Source organism: Contarinia nasturtii, unplaced genomic scaffold, assembly GCF_009176525.2.
Source record: "Contarinia nasturtii isolate CC-2019 unplaced genomic scaffold, AAFC_CNas_1.1 Cnas_scaffold_1037, whole genome shotgun sequence".
Lineage (NCBI taxonomy): Eukaryota > Metazoa > Arthropoda > Insecta > Diptera > Cecidomyiidae > Contarinia > Contarinia nasturtii.
The window spans coordinates 3,911,711-3,930,951 of record NW_022198383.1 but is presented as its reverse complement, the minus strand read 5'-3'; the positions used below and the strand labels follow the sequence as shown (position 1 = coordinate 3,930,951).

The following is a 19,241-nucleotide window of genomic DNA, read 5'->3' as shown; positions in this document are numbered from 1 at the left end:
CGATATCGGCGAAATAATGTTGAATTAGCAGTGGCATTGAATGAACTAAAGAAAGAATTGAATATCGTCCAAGTGCATTTGTTGGACCAAAAGCGTGAGTTACAAGACGTATACGATGAAAATGCGCAGCTTAAGAAAAATCTAGCCGAAAAAGACAGTCTATTGCATGTATGGCGAACACAAATTATGGAGTTGGTATCAACGAATACTCGAAAGTATACCGAATTGATGCAAAACGTTGGTTTAATACCAGCTGCAAATGGAACGATAAATTCAACAAAAAACACAGCAAAGATTTCCACAGGCTCCACCGAACAACCAAAAAATCATGGCAATGTACAACGACGACAACGATTGGATGTATCACCAACACGACTGGCCGATTTAACGGAAGAAAGTATTCAACTCCAACTGAGCCACCAAATGCATGAACTGAGCCAACAACTGAATGAGTCAAGAAGTTTTACATCCAGTCCAGAGAAAAATGTGCTTCATGTAACATCACGTCGACCAGTATCTATTCCACCAATGAAACCCGCATCACCGCTTCGTGTAATTCAAGAGCGAATGAATGGAAGTGATGAAACAAAACGAAAGAAACCCAGTGCCAAAGTGCATAAAATGGATAAAATTATCGACGAAAATACACAAACCAACGGACGATCACAACGAAAAGCTGCGCCAAAAAATTTATCAGAACCCAAATTGGGAACCAAATTAAGGAGAAATTAATTCAAATGGAATGTTTGCACTAGATTTAATGAAAATACAGCTATCATTTGTATCGAACGATTTTTTTTTAACAACAAGAAAATACTCGACAACAACATTGACTGAGCATTCGCATATCACATTTATTGACATAAATGTAGAGTTTTATTTTTAAGTGTAATTCATTCAAACAATTTTGTATAAGCATAAGAAATTTCATTGAATTGATATATCGATCTCTTGTAAGCGTGAATGAACAGACTATTTTAAAAATTAAATTTCATTGTATTCGGTATAGTTTTGTATTCTTTCAATTTTCATTGCATGAAGAAAAGAATCCGTTGACATCAAACAAACGAATTAGTTTCATATGTTTCACAGTAGACAGCGTTGGCATCGCACACATTCTATTTACTTGACATTTCAATGATTGAGGTTATGTTTGATTTGTATAAAATCAAAAGAAAACATCATTTATTTGTGTAAAGAGAAGTATAGATATTAAAAAATCATGTCATACATAAAACATACGGAAAAAGCGTTGAACATATTACGCGGTTTACCAAGAGTATCGCTTGCAAATATTCGCGATAATCCGGGTGCACATAGGGGACCACAAAGAGGACGAGCACAACACGGCGGTGACAAGCACGGTGCTGGTAATAAAGGATCGGGTCAACGACAAAATTTCATGCGACTTGGATATGAAACGGGTAATTTTCCATTTTATCGGCGTTTTCCGAATGAACACTACTACAAAAATCATCAGTAAGTTCAATAAGATTTCTCTGTATTTGCATCAAATCCGAACCTTAATGTATTTGTGTTTTTTTCTGCAGTTTAAGACGTGAATATATCCCCATTCCAATGGACCAATTACAAATGATGATAGACACCGATCGTTTAGACACTACAAAGCCGATTGATTTGGTTCAAATTGCAAATACTGGTTTGTTCAATTTACAGCCGCATAGTCGACAATACGGATTTGCATTGAAAGACGATGGCATTGAATGCTTCAAAGCAAAAGTTAATATTGAAGTTCAACATGCAAGCGAATTGGTAATATCGCACATTGAAAAACTGGGCGGTGTCATTCGGACGGCATATTTTGATATGACTGCATTAAATGCAATGAAAAATCCAAAATTGTTCTTTGAAAAAGGCGTACCGATTCCAAGACGAATGATACCACCACAAGATGCCATCGAATACTATACAGATCCAAAAACACGCGGCTATTTAGCCGATCCAGAGGCCATCAGCAATGAACGATTGGTAAAATTATATTATTTTTTTTTTAATTCATTCAAGTGACTAATGTGTTTGAATTATCGCAGGTCTTGGCACAAAAGTACGGTTATCAGTTGCCAAAAATTGAAGACGATCCACAGTACGAGATGTTGTGTGAGGTTAAAGATCCAAGACAGATATTTTTTGGTCTCGAACCGGGATGGGTGGTGAACTTACCCGATCAATCAATCATCAAACCATTAGCAACACATGAAAGTCAACACCCAGCAGAAACCCAGGCGGAAGCCAGCGCTTGAATAGTTTTATGTTCAACGTTTAATGTGTACAGCCATTTTATGTTATATATGTGTCTCAAGAGAGAATAAAGATTTTTCACCGCAAAGAATTAGTCGATCCATACTTACCTAAGCGACTGAAGTCTCACCCTGAGATCTTTTAGAGAATGAAATTAATTGGAAAATAAAAAATTCATTGAAAATAAAACGCGCTGTTTTTTTGTATTATTTTTATAATATTGTTTATTAATATAGTTCCAGTTCTATCAATTTTTAATAATTTATTTTGTTTTAATACATATAAAAAACGAGGACAAATAATGACAATTCTTTTTTTGATGCGTTATTATTTTGAATAGTTTTATTTTTCTTGTCGTTTGATTAGCTTAATAAAATTAACACAAAATGCGTTTATCTATGAGCAGAATAATAAAATAAGTTTTTTTTTTATTTAAATTGAGAGTATAACGGGTGTGCTGTTATATCTCATCGCGTCAAAAAAAAAATAAAAAAAATTGTTGAATAATAAAACTAAAGGAAAAAAGATCGGATTTGATTTTTCTTAACGATTAACATTTAAAATTGTTATTTTTTTTTTCTCTATTTACAAATGGCGCAATGATTATTGTGTTTATTGATGCCCATTAAACGTAGTTGGTATGGTACAGTAAATCGATTAATTTATAATTTTTTTTATCCATAATTTTTTATGATGTTTTTTTCCCTTTCTTTCTCGATTACTACGCGATCAATATTTATATGTGAAACAATGTGATTTATTTCTTCATTTTCCATTGAATTAAACGATTGGCGTGCTTTTTTTTTCTTCGGATCAAATTTCAGCACATTTACATCTAAATTCATAGTGTTGATTAATTTTTATCGTTTTTTTTTTCTTCTTTTTAAATTCTAATTTTGTTTTATAAATATTTGAATTTTAATTTAAAATTAAAATAGTATTATGTACAAAGATTTTTTTTCGATTTTTTTTAAATGATTTTCAAATTCTTTGAATGAGAATTGATTATAAAGAGACTGCATAAATTTTGATAAAATAAATCCTAGCCTTGTTCCATCTGTTACAGTGCATTCCAATCAATTTTTCGAATTGTTTTTCATACCCTTTTTGAATAAAATTCTTTTAAATTATGCTGTTTCTTCATTCTTTCTTCATTTTTTTCTTCGTTCATTACAATCTATACAATAGAATAAATTTAATAGTTTTTTTTTGTATTCATATTCATTTGGCAACATTTAATACACAGATTTTTTTTTCTTATGTTTTTTTTTGTTTGTATGCGTGTATTTTGTGTTTCTCTCATATATAATGTGGGACATAAAACGACAATCAATATTTTAACATCATCTTGAATATCTTCTCTTTTTTTTCATTACAATACACATTCATAGTTTCTTCCTTCGATTCCTTGTTTCATCCATTTAAAATTGTTTTTCCTTTTATGTGCCTGCCAATTGGCAGTTGACTTAAGTTATAACGAATAATTCCATTCACAATGTGTTATTTCTTCATTTTTTTTACACCCATACACTTACGAATTACATGAAATTGGTTCCAAGTTTGTTGCATATTTATTGATTCATATTTTGTATTTTGTTTTTTCCTCCATCAATGCGGCACAGCATGGCCTCCCTTTCTCACATACAATTTCAATAATATGGAGTATGATTTGTGTGTGTATAACATCTAGTATCGCCAGTCTCAAAAAGCTCGAATCACTTAAGTAATTAATGTGTGAGTGTGTTTTCTTCAATTTTTTTTTCATTCCATTAAAAATATGTTCCTCTTATTAGTCACATTTCTTGCCTTGATTTAAATATCTCATTTTTTCCATGCGGAAAAGTTTCTCTTGTTAATAATTTTTTTTTAATTATCAATTGTGATTAATTATTTGTTTGTCTTTAAAATAAATTTCATTTATTTGTTTTCCTATACGATTCTCTTTGACTTGATGAGGCGTTGCTCCGTCATTGAGTTGAAATTACACTAATAGAAATTGTTTACGTTTTTCTTTCTTTCAATTAACGTTTTGCAAATGATTAACGCAATTAGAGACGGTTTATTCTTCTATGCAAAAAAAATATCGTTGCGAAAATGAATTTCAATTCTACGCGTTTGTTGAGCGCCTTCGTCGTCGTCGAATTTGATTGGCTTTTTTCTTTGAAAACCGTATATTATATGGATCTTCGGATAATTCTGGATACATGTTAACATCATGAATGTAATCACCTTCGTATTGATTGACATAGCCTTGTTTTAGAATTTCATCGATTTCAGCTTGTGTCCAATCGGTGGTTGTGGTGAGACCAGCTCGAAGTGCTTCCTTTTCACGATGCCATGCCTTTCGTACCGCTTGCAATTTTGCATGATGCATTAGTCTTTGTTTCTCTTTCTCAACGGTTGTGCCATATCGTAAATTAATCACAGCATGTGCACCGTGAATTTTAACATCCAGATAATTATTGCCACTACCATTTTCGCGTGCTATTTCATGGAATGTTGTATTTACTTGTCCCTGTAATCGTTTCAATTGTTGACGATCTTCACTCGCACGCCATGATTCCTCTTTCACAAAATAGAATGCATCTTGTTGGGAATTATGTACAACAAATATAAATGGCAATAGGCTTGACCGATTGAAAACTGACGTATATACATCACGATAAATTGCATTCGCTGCCGGTACACTGGATACAATGGCTTGGCCGGATTTGGTGCGTGATACAACAATACCTTTGCCAAATGGTGGATCAGAGGCGGCACCAATTTTTTGTGTTCCAACATTCATCAGATCCATTTTCAATAGTGACCGTGGCGGTGCTGATAATTTTTCGAAATCGGTTAAACGACGATGTGCCAAATGTGTTAGGAAACCAGACTCAACTGATGTTCGATCTTTTGCAATGAAATGCGATTCAGGTTTAACGATTGACGGTTGAACTGAACCCCAAAGATTTTGCGGTTGCCACATTGGTTTCACTAATTGTGGCATCAAATTTTTGATATGATATCCCATTAATTTCAACCATGTTTGATAATTTTGCGGATAGTTACGGTCATGTTCAACATTTATTGGATCATTTCCATTGAAGCGATACAAATGCAGCTTGGTCGGTGTACCAATGCGTTCGGCAACATTCTCCCAATTTGGTGACATCCATTGGCCAATCAATGGGTCGTATACTTTTCCATTCGGCATATGTACCAGAGTTGTGACCTATTGAGTTCGAGAGAAAAATATGGTTTTAGACGATTTTCGATAAGAAAGTTGAAAAAAACTTAAAAAATTGTGTCTTTTTCTTACCTGATCCAATATGCCGCCACAAAAATCGATGGGCAAATAAAGATATGGATTGGAGTCATAAACAATGTGTCCGTACGGTGATCGCATAATTTCTCGAATTCCTTCGCCGTATTGATTGAAAATCATTACCGGTGTACCGCATTGATCCGTTGCAATATAGTACTTGTGCCGGAATACTTGAGCATAAATCAAATGACCTCTATCATCGTACACCAATGACATAAGTTTACCATCGCGTGGCGAATATATCTGACTGACTTGATGCAAACGTTCTTTGTTGTTGTAGAAGAACTGTGTGACATTACCGTAATTATCTTTTCTCGTAATCAAACGGTTCATATGGTCATAATAGTAATGAATATCAAATCGTCCACGTTTCTGAGCTCGAACCAATAAACCTTGTGTATTATAATGGAAACGTTCTTCACGTGCATTTTGCGACACCAAACCTCTGCCATCATACTTGTACTGTCCATCACCGAATTTCACAATCCGATCGAGTGCATTGTATTCCATTGGAATTGTATTTCCACGATATGTCAATGATAGCATGTTTCCATTATCGTCATACCGGAAACCCCATGGTTCTTGTGCTTCGACGCCAATCAATTGACCATCACAATCCCATGTATAGTTTTTGACATTTGTGTACGTATTTACGCCAACATTTCGTGTATAGGTTCGAGTTTGTGAGATGCGACCATGCATGTCATGCGAAAATTCCATACGAAATACTTCCAAGCGATGAATCGTAACAGACATTTGCGTCTCAAGAAAACGACCATCAACCGTTCGAATAAAACTGGCCGTACCGTCGTTTACTTGCGTTTGATTCGGTCGCGGTGTATTTATTTTGAATGGTCCAATTTGGCTTGGTTTACCCGTTCGTACATTGTAGCCAAACGATTGTGTTGGTAAATTTTGGCCACCAATTCTGCCTTGAATCGATGTCACACGGAAATTTGTATCGTAATCATATGTAAATTTAGCATTGCTTAATGCCGATTTTGCTTCAAAGTCAATTCTTTCTTCGGTCAATAAACCGCCTGTGTATTCGAAATCCCATCGATATTCCAATTCACGTTCGACATGTGTTACAGTGGTTGGCATACCGCTCACTGAATTATACTCAAATTCACTCTTACCATCGCCATGAATAATTCGCGATAATTGTCCGGCCTCATTGTAACGATAAACAATGTGAGCACCATCGCCTGGGAATACTGTATGCAACAATGCACCAGACTGTGTATAATGTTGAAGATATGGTTTCGTACTGCCGGGTGGAGTGTATGTTACACGAATGAATCCAATCGATGGTTGCATACTAAATGAATGCTTTGTACCGCTTGGCAATACAATATGTCTCAGGCCGCCATTTTCATCGTAGTTAATAGCGAATTTTCGTTGACTGGCCAAACCAATTTCCGATATTAAATTCCAATCGTTGTACACATACGAAATGATGCCATCTTGTGCGCTTGTTATTTCCGATAAAAGACCATGACGATCGTATGTATATTTTAGTTCGGATGGTCCCCAGCTCCAGCCTTCAATGCGATTGAAACGGTCATAGGTGAAATTCAATGGATAGCCACCGTTGGCCGGTGCATATGATAACGGCATACCGGATGGATCGAATGTTATTGCGAATATCGGACGACGATTTTTATCGTAAAATGTTTCAACGCTGCTAAATTGATCGTATTGAATGCAAAATGCTCGTGTATTATTAACCCAAATTTCACGGTTCAAAGTTTGTTGTGGATTTCTCAAGTCACCAATTAAACTGTAGATGGAGTACATGTTATTTGTCAAACTTTCACCCATTGTGACAATTTGATGTGACCACATTGGTAGCATTTCACTTTCAACGGGCAACGATGACTCTAAGAATGGATGCCTAGAGATTGCGGCCGCCTCAACAACAACGCCATTCGGTGCAACTGCCCGTAATGTATTGTTCAAACTGAATCGAGCGCGCGTTACACGTCCGGTTCGATTCATAACCAACGAATCAATGCCACCAATAACCGACACTTCACCCGATGTTTCCGGCAATTGTGAGAACAACGATGGTATCGAACCACTTACTTTAACCGTTAAACCAATGTCTTTGCCGAGTTTCGATCCAATCGATATGGTTTCACCGCTTGGCAATGTCATTCGAATGGCACGACCGAAATCATCATATTGATAGATGTACGTTTCAGCACCACATGATAAACTATTCAACAATCCAGATGTACTATCGTAATCAAGTTCATATTCTGATTTACCCTTTTCGGTGAGCTTCGACAATAGACCAATGCCAGATATTTTCAATTCCGATTTATGATCCTGTGTATTCTCAATTGAACTAACAATGTTACTGTAATCACGTAAGAATTGGATTTTATTTCCGGAACTATCGGTGACCGTCGACAATTTACCGAAGCTCGTATTTTTCGAATAGAGGAACGAGTATCGAGTTTTCGCTGAGGTTAAGTCTTTCGTTGTAACATGTTGACCGTAGCGATTGAACACATAAATTTCATTTGTCGGTGGGTATGGAATGTGGAATTCGCCATTTTCATCGTGCGTCGGTAGATAATGTTGCAGGGCGAGAATATGCAATGAGCCTATTCAGTGGGATGATTTTTTTTGAATGTGTTTGGTGATGGAGAAAGAGAAGAAAAACAAAAAATATACACGTTAAAGTGATGACAAAAAAAAATATTGATTTTTTGATAACGAGCCGCCATAACACAAAGACACATGCACGTATTCAGGATCGGTTTTGTCGTTTGCAACATTTTGGTTTATTCTCTTGTGCTTCCGGCGCACTATTTGCAATAAAACTTTTATATTTGTGATCAAAAAATGGTCGGAAGTTTCAGAGGGTGGTGCGATTTTGTTGTTGTACATTTTCAAGCGTTTGTGTGGTCACAAATGCAGTTGTTGTTTTTTTATGATTTTTTTGTTAAAGTTGTTGCTGTTTTGAATAAACGGTCGAGGCCATTAGTAACTGTTTTTGCATAGCCACACACATCCGCTTCGATAAAATTCATAATAAATGAATTCATCCCATGGCAAAAACCAAAAATATTGAATGCACCGACTGAACAGAACCGAATTGGTGAAGAAAACTAAATATCCGAGATATGCATGTGGCTTCGTGCTGTTTTGTTCGGACCGAATAAAAAAAATGAGTTTACATATTGCACGGTTGCATACATACCTTGATCAGCAACATTTATAACGCCATCCTGTGAAACGGCTATGGCTGAAATTGCCTGGAATTTTGCATTCGACGATAGCAGTGTGTCGGCACTGTTTGCTGCTGCACCATCATTATAAGCGCCATTGTTTATATTAATATTAAATGCATTAGCATTACCGCTGTTGCTCGGATTCATTAGATTACCACATGAACACGATGTTGCTGGTGCATTTGAATTTGAAGCACCACCACCACTGCCGCCAAACATCACCGGTGTTGTATTTCCATTGTTTCCGTTATTACGAGTCGGATTCACTGTGGTCGATTGTGTACCATTTCCATTTGCACATTCACATGATCTAAATTTTAAAAGAGAGGGAGAGAGAGAGACAAAGAATTAAAATCAACCGATGAATATTGCATCGAACATATACACTCATATATTGAGCTCACTACCGCGCACCCGTTTACTAAATTACTAAGCTTGTTTCACTATTGAACTATGCAACACAACTTGGTTAACTAAAGTTAGAGAGGATTTTCAAATGGATGCTGCACTTTTTTCTGCCAATTGGAAATGCAAAAACCAAAAGCACTAAACTTGAATCGAATGAAAAATTAATGAAATGGAAAATTGTAAACGAAACTCATATGAATTAAACTAAATTATCGCAGAATTTATCTCTATTAATAACCAGCGGCTCGTTCAAATTTATTAGCTCAATATGCGACGTTGAGCTTACATATTTCACTTGCACAATCATACGATTCCAATTTGATTTCAAATCGAGATATATACATTTTTTGCACGTAGTACAATCTCCGCTGCAATGTTGAATTTCGAGTCATTAACATAACGCAAATTATGCAGCCCAAGTTGAAAAGAACTTTTGATGAAACTATATTTAGTCAACTTATTTGTTCAACCAAAAAGAAAAGCCATCCAAAATAGAGCGCGGCCTTAGCTTATTAACACACTTTTTTGTCGTTTGTGTTTTTTTTTTATTGTACTTTTCGGCAAGAAGTGATATTTTGCAAAAGTACACCGAAATATGCAAAGCAATCTTCATGAATTTCAAATGATGACAACTCTAACTACGGCGACAATATACTGAAAGTGTTTATGGGCCCGCGTATACCCGTTCGTCTCGTTGCTGCAAATTATCTCATTTGGTGTGCAATTCGCGTATTGCATTTCAAGATGCATTGCCATAAAGTTTTTTTATTTTACGATCGTTTTTTTTCGCGTCGTTTTGTGAAAATATTCTTGAGCCAATTGTTTATTGCATGAAGTGAGCGCAGGTGATAGGGCTGCACACACTGATGGTTGGAAGGGTTCGCCCGTGTGTGTGTGCACGTTTACTGCATAAAATAGAACTGAAGATGCGAGAAAAACTGTTCTCAATTCCATTTTGCATAATTTAAAATTAACGTTGATTCATTTGAATACCATTGCGTCGCCGACGCGAATGAAAACAGCGACGATTATGCTTGAAGATTTTTCTTAATTATGTCATCATTATTGCCATCGTCGAAAGAAAAGTCCATAATTTTATTCAAGCTTTTCATCGAGTAGATAAATTTTTGTGAGCGCAACCCCGTATTTCTTTACATTCACACAAATACACAATGGCAAATGCCAATGCAAATTGTGGCCAATACAACATTCGGGTGGTGGTTTTTTTCTCTCTCACAAATCGTGAAGACAACACAAGAAGAAGTCGAAAGAATGTGAAAGAGAATGAGAAGAGAGAGAAAAAAATGAACGACGAGAGAAAATGGTATTTTAAGTCTTTGTGTATTTTCAGTTCGTTTGTTGGTTTTAGGGCGGTGAACGGATATTTTTGACTTAATTTATTGAGAAATTATGATAATTCGCTTTGCTAACGATTCTTTTGTCTCTTTCACACGCCAAACATTTCTTTCAACCTAAGTTTACTTACTGGCAAATAACAGAAAGAAAAAGAGAAAAAAAAACAGTTTTTAACTGAGGATTTAGCTTTATGATATATTTCGTTGTCGACGTGAGTCCGCTTATCCGTCCGCCCGCGCACACAAAACCACCGATAGTTTTTTCTATTCCAACCGTGGATAAAATCGTTTCGCTGAGCATAGGAAAATTCGGTTAAAGAGGTGCATAATTTATGAAGATTACATAACATCCGTTTTCATAACATTAGAAGAGCGTGTGTGGTTTATGCTGTTCGAAAATTATATGCGAATTGCCTTGATGCATACATGGCTATGGTTTCTATTTCATAAATTTTTGCTGCTGCTGCTGCTGCTGCTTCGGCTGCTCATGCCGCAAATGCTATTGTTGTAACTGTTTATTTATGTACTTATCAACGTCTGAATCTATTCGATGCACCCCTTTTGTCGATCCATTTTGAATGTTTTGTACGTTTGTTTTTCTCGTGATTATTCGAAGGATGAGCCACATTCAAAAAGTTCGAACAAAACATTTAGTATTTAATGATAATTATTCATTTAAAATAGGGTCGAACGGATGTGGTCTACTCTTCCATATACAGTTTTTTTCTGTCTGTTTTTGTATCGCCGAAGAAGTTTTGAAAGCAAAATCATTTCATTGAGCATACATATTGAATGTGAGTGAATATGTTTTGTATTGTTTTGTTTCGTTTTTGTTGGTTGACCAAGACCCTTTGCCTGGTTGGTTATGGTTTGCAATAATATTTTTTTTTGTTTGTTTGAGAAGCCCATTTTGAATCGATCCAAATGCTTAAATCAAATTCGAATTTATGTGTATGTGTACATGCATAAATTTCGCATTAAATCTTGTTCTTGTTTATGGGTATGTGATCAGAAATGAAGAAAATGTCCGATTTCGATTTGAATATATTTGCTGTGACAAGATTCCTATTGTGATTTGATTATTTAATCAGTCAAGTCGATAGCATAAATAACATGCTCGGAATGGCCATGATGATGATGATTGCATGAAAAAGATCTAAATAGCTTAAACATAATCTATCAAAAACCGATTTGAAATCTGCATCAGATGTGCGCACATAACGAGTGTTGTAGTGAGTTTTTTCTTCTTTTCACTCAAAGCGTATATGTGTTTGTTTTATTTAGAAATAGTATCAGTTGTACTTACCCATAATCTTGTCGTCCGGCAAATGATTTCATATTGGCGGCTGTATCAATCACTCGAATCGAATTAATTCGTCGTGAATCACTGTCAGCCACATACAAATATCCGTTGGGTGAGAATGCTAATGCAAGCACCGTTCCAAGTACTTGCTGCGACGTTTGATTTTTATTATCACCATTTGCATTACAGTGTAACGGTGTGCCGGCAACCACTTTAATTTTCATGTCGGCCGTTAATTTAAGCACTAAACGATCATCGATGAAATGCAATGAACCGTCAAGCGGACTGAGCGCTAACCCAGTCGGCCATTGTAATTGTGTTTCACTTGAGAGCAAAGCACCTTTGCATGGTGCCGGGCTCCAAACGTTGTTATGACCGTGATGTCCGATTAGCGTGTGAATTATGCCATTTGGATCGACAGCCCGTATATTTGTTCCATCTGCAATGTACATTGTACGGTCGGCTGCAATCACAATACCCTTTGGATGCGATAAACGTGCTTGCAAAGCAGGTCCATTGTCGCCACAATTTGTCTCATCACCTGTGTATCGCAAATAAAATGGAATTAAATTTTTCGTTTTGTTTCTTCTTGTTTGTTTCAATCAAAATGACATCAATTAAAATTGTAAATCAAACAGAGACTATTTCACTTACCTGGAACACATCTTTGTCCATTACCAACGACTGGATCGCTATTCGATGTTGGATCATGTACTTTATCGACGGCAACGACACGCAATATTTGATGCTTTTCTGGATCGGAAATGTACAAATGTCCATCGGCCGGTGAAACAGTTAAATAATATTGATATGAAACTTGTGTTGCGCTCAATTGAAGCACCGTATACACTTTGCCATCCGGTGTGATGCGTCGTACTAGATTAAAGTCACCAACATACAAACTGCCATCGGCACCCGTTGCCAATGCAATTGGTGTCAAAAGTCGTGCATCTTTCGAAACTCCATTACAATGATCCGGACAATTCAATGGACGTTGTAAACCAGTTCCCATAATTATTTTAACAACTCTCGGATACTCTTTTAAGTGCATCGTGGAACCGTCTCCTTTTTGTAAAATTCCTTCATGGAAATTATAATGATGATGTATGTCCAAACCCCAGCCACCAATATCGGATATATCAACATCGAATCCTTGTAATTTTGCCGTTTGTGTTTCCCAAACTGGTTCGGCACACGTCGAATATTGGTAACCAACTGAAATGTGAGCTATCGATATGCCATACACCTTTTGTTTGTACACATTTCGTTTGTTCCATGCAAACGTATGCGATAGATTTGGATCAGCTTCATAAGTTTTAACGTGTAATGAACCTTCAATTTCGACGCCAACATGTACATGTGTTAATGTTTTCGGGATTTTTTCCTTTGTTAAACGCATACGAACTAAACTCAAGTAACCAGACGCTTGCGATGATTGGTACGTTAAATGTAACTCAGAACCGGGAATTTGAATAGTCTCTTGAACGATCTGAAATAAAAAAAGAAGCATAATTTGCTTAAAATGTGCTAATTTGGGTAAAAGCATATGTAATAGCGCTTCACAACACACCAACGACTCATTGTGTATGAGTAAAAATGTCGATAGATTGATGAAATTTATGGTTTGAATTTTCTACGATTTTGTATGTGTAAATTTGTCTATTCCACAATTGAATGTTCGCATATTTCAAATATTCGATATTTGATAAATGTACAAAATTGGTTTATTTTGTACGATGGGATAATACTAAAACGTTGATCGGCATACAACCGACATTTACACACATACCAATGTATATTTACACAAAAACATTTTGCTATCTAAACGAAAACCAAACGTCAATACAATTGGAAATTCAGTTTCATTTATCGATATTGCCGTTGCCGAATCCGAATAAGCCATCGACGTCGTTTCTTGGTTTGTTTTATGAAAATTGGGAGATAGACGTAGGTAGAGCAGGAGCAAGAGAAAGAGTGAAAATATGCAGAGCATCTAGTGCGATAAGAAGTGGTTTTGTTAATGGCTTGTTAGGCAATTTTGTTCAAATATTTGTATTCCGTATACGTTGTGTCGAACAATTCATACGCAGAAATCTATTGAGCCATTTCTTGAATATGTGTACATCTCTGTGAGCGATAACATGCAATAAATAAACCCAAAATTTGTTCAACGAAATGGTAATTGTTGTAATTTGAATTCAAATTAAGAGCAAAATCAATTTGGACCCTCTGCTCTGTTCTGCTCAGCTTCCTATTTCGTGTTTTCCATTGTTTTCCATACAATAAGAACGTTGTGTAAATTTTGCACTTGCCTGACAATTCACTTATGTTCATTAATCATCTCTCTCTCACTGTTGGTGTTTTTGGGTATTTACTTTGATCGATTGAAAATGCATGATTTTACACCGGACAAAATCAATAGGTTTGCGGTTTTTCCTCATTGCATTTGCAACTGCAATTTCAATAATTTACAGTAAATGCATAAATCAATGAGAACGAACGAATGTTTGAGTGTGTGAGTGTGCGCTACACTGCATTTTGTTTGGTGAGACAGTGTCAAATTGAATTATCGCCATTTGTAATAAAGTAAATGTATATAACAAACCTGTGTTTCAGCAAAGATTGTCCGTTTGCCGGGTTTTGAGCCAACACCAGAAGGCATCCATGTGCTAATCACTTGTGGTTTCAAGAGCTCATGATCATGGTCCATGCACAGCATGGCATCGGTTTGTGCTGCATCATCAAAACCATATCGAATGGTATTCAAGAAACTGTACGCTGGATTCGGTGGAGCCACTCTGTTCACGATTTAATAAAGACATTGATTGAAATATTAGTTTTGATATTCAAGTAATATGTCTAAAATGTGTTTATGTTTTAAAATGTCAAATAATCCAATAACATTGAGCAAATGTCAAGTGTGATGTAAATATTGACACCCTCTCTTGGTTTGAGAAAGTGACGAGAAAAAAAACCCAATACTAACTTGACAGATAGTCGGCTCTGCTCTTCGTCTTCGTTCAATTGCATTTGAATGGGTGGCAATACGACAATCTGTGTTGAAAAATGACGGGAAATAATAAGAAATTCAATCCGATAATTACAGAGCGAAAAATTTGCATTTGCAATTGCTATTTACCTGATTCCATGGTACAAACACTGTTCGGGTCATTGGATGGAATGGTGAACGTTGGAATTGCAATGTCACGGCTCCGCCTCCATTGACAAGCACATCAAACCTGTAAAATAGAGAGAGAAAAATGAGATCAATTTGATGCATCATCACGGAAAATTTACTTTGTAAAATGCAGAGGAAAAAATGGTTTTCGTTGTTTGTTAGCAGCCACCAATACTGTAGAAATTGCTTCAAAACTATCATTTAAAGCGAGAATGGAAAAACGCTCGCACCCAACAATGCAGTGGTAATCAGTGTTCAATTTATCGTCGGTGTGTGCTCACAACGGCATTTGACGAATTGTGCAAGAGAGAGAGAGCGCAAAGCCTTCAATTTGTATTTTTGCATTAAATTGTAGTCTCGATGAATTTCAGTAAATTAATGGTAAATTCCGCACTCGTTTCTGTCGAACATTTCCAAGCATGGTTTTAAATGACACATTTTTTATTTGTTCCATTTGAAAAAAAAAGAGTGCAACTGTATTCGAGAAAATAAATACCACTCTTTTATGCTGTTGTTTCGAGCAAATTAAACGACATTTTTCTGTTGACTGGAATGAAATCGAGCCATTTATTATGCTGGCTTTTTTGTTTTTGCTGTAATGGGCTACTTTTTTTCACTCGTAGAATTAATTACGAACGTATGTGTGTGTGCGATTGAATATCGGTGCAACATGAAGTGGAGTCGGTTGGATTTAATTACAGCTTTAGACTCGCGTAAATAGTATAATTACACGGATTATATTCTGTATTGCCATCTAAAAGAAATGTCATTAACTTCTTGAATGCAATTCTTTTTTGTCGTTTGTTTGAAATTCAAATTGAAAATTGAATTTCAAACCAAACTTCAGCATATATGTGCGAAATAAAATGCGGTATCCTTGAATACCTTTGGATTTTCTTGGCACACATTTATTTCCACATCAGTTTCTTCATTCACTCAACTTTATGCAATTATTTATTTATGCGCTATTGTTTTCACATTTGACATATGGATTTACTTTCTATGTCGCATCCGTCTGTGGATGAACTGATGGTGTGTGTATCTTTATGATGGAAAAATAAACAAGGAGAAAACGCTACCATACCGTATGTTTGTTGAATGAAAAATCTTTAATTTTCCTGCATCCTCTCTGCAACAGACATTTTCCATTACGATGACGACAGTGAAATTAGATAAGAAATAAAATGTGCAAAGAAATTCCGACAACAATTCAAACATAGAACTTTAATCACATGCCACGATACCAGCACACAAACGACACACATTTTAAATTATAAATGGAAAAGTAAAATGTGAATCATCATCATGATAATCATAATTACAACGTTGTAGTCGTCGTCGTCGTTCATGTTTTAGCTAGTGCACACAAAAGGTAAAACCGCGGATTTATCTCATGCATCCGTTTAATCTGGTTTGGTTTATTTTCTCATCCGACTACAACCATGCATTTAATATCAAATTATGCATGGGGAATTTTGGTGGTGAGAGAGTGAAAAGGAAAGGGATCAAAAAAGCGTATCAAATTAGTGCAAATCATTTTTTCCACCGGCATAAATGCGAAGTAATAAGTATGTAAAATTCAATATGTAGGCTGTTGACTGGTGGATTTGCTTATTTTAATAACCTAGAAACCGCATCATATTTAAGGTTTTTAAGGCAGAAATATGCGTATGGGCGAGCATATTTATCTATATATGTATAAAACAGATGTAAAATGGTGGAGTTTTCTGAATATCGAGATGAACGTGAAAGATGGAGTTACAAGTTATAATCAACCCCTTAAAAAAGGTTTAGCAAACACCGATGAATGTGTAGATGACGAAAGAAACTCGCGCTGTACAGAGTAAAATTCCACGTTCCACATATGACATTGTTGAAATACCATTAAATTATGTAAATAAATTCACAACATCAAATTCATCTCGATCGTCATAAAATGTAACCAGATTTCATCCCGCTCATTTGCTACCCACCCACACCACACGCACAGTGATTCACCGTCGGTGAAATGAGTGTTATTTTGCCTTTAAATGTGTCCTTCATAAAAACATCAACTATTAGTCAACGTTTCAATCTCATTCCCTTGTCTAACTCATTTCCTTATTATCCTGTACGATGAATTTATGTAAAAGAACTCGTTTGAATTGTGCTCAAGCAACATTTCACCTTTTCTCTCTCTAAGGCATCAGTCATGCATCATGTTTCAATCTCCGACGTTGCGCAACAAACACGTACGATCGTCACACAAAAAAGGAAAATTGAAAACAATTCAATGCCGCTAAAAAGAGTTTGCATTTCGTTCATTTAACGCCACATTTTATATTCCTATATCTTTATTCGTTCAACCGCAACAAAGTCAAGACTCTTCTACTCATCAAGTCATTTGATTTTCATGCGCATAAAAAATAACAACGTGAAATTGTATTTTAAATGATGCGGTTGGCATCGAGAAAGAAGAGAATGCGAGGTTTGTCAAGCGTAGCCTAAAACCAACATTTTTTTCTTTGAATAAATCGAATAGAATAAATGCATATATAGGGAATTCGACACGTCTTATTAATTTTTAGCGCACTCTGATTTTCGTTCCCCTCTCTTTATGAATAATACAATAACACGCGCCTTGATTGCTTTCATCGGTATCCGCGTTGATTTTTTTTCTTCTCAAAATCATCGTATTTAAGACGGTTTTTTAATAATTTGTATATGCGTTTTTGCGTCTCATTTTCATAAATGAGTTGAAATTTTCCATATGAAGATGAGCTTTCTTCTGTGCAACATTGAACATCTTTGATTTGGGCGCAATTCATTGAAGAGTTTACGATTGGCCAAACACATAATATGATAAAGCTCATCAAGCGAAAATTTTGCGTCTAGACATTTCCAATCATAACTGAAACATCTTCAAAAATAAACATAAATATTCTGCCCGATACAAAAGGAGAGAGTCTCTTTCTCTAAGAGAGAGAACGAGAGAAAGAGAAAGAATGCAAAAAAGCAAGGAGACTCTCCTTAGGAGAGTGACTGAGCGAGAAAAAAAATCAAGAGCAAAAGTCAAAACATGTTTATTTAAGTTTTTATCAAAGTTTATTGTGATTTTTCGTTGAATTTGTCACGAACATTTTAACTCTCTGCCACTTGAACGTTGATTGTTTCGATTGTATGTATGTTATCAGCATGCTGAATGTAACAACCATAAATGGGCTGCGCTTTCAAAATAAAATCCAAATCTATGCTCGTACACATAGTGATAACAATTTATTTAATGGAATATATTTTATCATTTTCATATGATACATAAGCATGGTGTAATCGACATGTAAAACGCAAAACTCACTGCTATTTTATATGCTCGATATCATCTCCACCCATTTTATCGTCGAAACAAATGAGTATGATTGACATTTGATGCGACGAAACACGAAATAAAATGACAACCCATTTCACGTCTTTTTATTTCCAGAATCGCTCCATGTATGCGTATAAATGCACCGTTGCAAAATATTGCTGCGTTTTCTTCCACCCCTCTTCATACACAGTGTGTCTATACAGCGGTAATAATAAAAACATTGCAACATAAAAGACAATATATAATGAGATTGTGTTCGCCATTTTCTAGCTCGCACGTTAAAAATAATGTTTTTATGCACAAAGTAAAATATCATGAAATCGAAAAGTGGATGAACATTATTTTAATGCTGAGTGTTTTTCACCACAAAAAACCCCACAAACTGAGTGGTTTTTGTCCACATATTTGGGGAGGTAGCTTTGACAATAAAACAATATACACCGAAAGTATTTTTTTCGTTAAAATTTAAGTAACGCGCATAGAGAGACATAGATGAAAATTATTGCTGCACAACAAACACTGACAAAGCAGTGTCATATTAAATGGCACCAAATTTATTAGTATCACTTTTAGCTTGTGGAAATGATATTAAATCGGGGAATGATGAGCCCGCTCACCCACACATCGATAGCAATTTGATGAGTTGCGATTAATTTTTTATGCGATCATCGAGCGAACCATTTTTTTCTTCTTTTTAATATTCGTCAAAATTTATTATTCATAAAGGCGCAAACAAAAGCAGTTTTTGTCATTTTCATCAATCAACCAATATACGGTTTCTTTGATGTTCCCGACCATTAAAATCGGTACAATTTTAAACGCTATTCGCACCGAATG

At 35.6% G+C, this 19,241-nt stretch overlaps 2 protein-coding genes across 6 annotated transcripts in view; one reads left to right on the top strand and one right to left on the bottom strand.

The window, feature by feature from the left end:
* Window positions 1–1,123: 1,123 nt before the first annotated feature.
* Window positions 1,124–2,350, top strand: LOC116344313 (39S ribosomal protein L15, mitochondrial). The gene is made up of 3 exons (XM_031772789.1): window positions 1,124–1,479; window positions 1,551–1,989; window positions 2,052–2,350. The coding sequence occupies exons 1-3, from the start codon at window positions 1,223–1,225 to the stop codon at window positions 2,259–2,261; spliced, it is 906 nt and encodes a 301-aa protein (XP_031628649.1). The 5' UTR covers window positions 1,124–1,222; the 3' UTR covers window positions 2,262–2,350.
* A 1,271-nt stretch (window positions 2,351–3,621) lies between these two features.
* Window positions 3,622–19,241, bottom strand: part of LOC116344503 (teneurin-a) — a 383,641-nt gene continuing 368,021 nt past the window's right edge. For all 5 annotated transcript variants that reach the window (XM_031773083.1, XM_031773085.1, XM_031773084.1 and 2 more), the window contains 8 exons: window positions 15,020–15,119; window positions 14,867–14,934; window positions 14,486–14,678; window positions 12,535–13,369; window positions 11,884–12,421; window positions 8,784–9,124; window positions 5,564–8,184; window positions 3,622–5,476 (listed from right to left, as the gene is read on the bottom strand). In XM_031773083.1, coding sequence (XP_031628943.1) covers window positions 4,367–5,476; window positions 5,564–8,184; window positions 8,784–9,124; window positions 11,884–12,421; window positions 12,535–13,369; window positions 14,486–14,678; window positions 14,867–14,934; window positions 15,020–15,119 — 5,806 coding nt within the window. In that variant the 3' untranslated portion in view covers window positions 3,622–4,366. The remainder of the gene's footprint in view (window positions 5,477–5,563; window positions 8,185–8,783; window positions 9,125–11,883; window positions 12,422–12,534; window positions 13,370–14,485; window positions 14,679–14,866; window positions 14,935–15,019; window positions 15,120–19,241) is intronic.

What these genes read in the sequence shown, in the direction of transcription:
- LOC116344313 (XM_031772789.1), top strand. Translation starts at nt 1,223, where the DNA reads ATGTCATACATAAAACATACGGAAAAAGCGTTGAACATATTACGCGGT. An exon ending in CACTACTACAAAAATCATCA is followed by an intron (nt 1,480 to 1,550) that starts GTAAGTTCAATA and finishes TTTTTTCTGCAG; the next exon opens with TTTAAGACGTGAATATATCC. An exon ending in CCATCAGCAATGAACGATTG is followed by an intron (nt 1,990 to 2,051) that starts GTAAAATTATAT and finishes GAATTATCGCAG; the next exon opens with GTCTTGGCACAAAAGTACGG.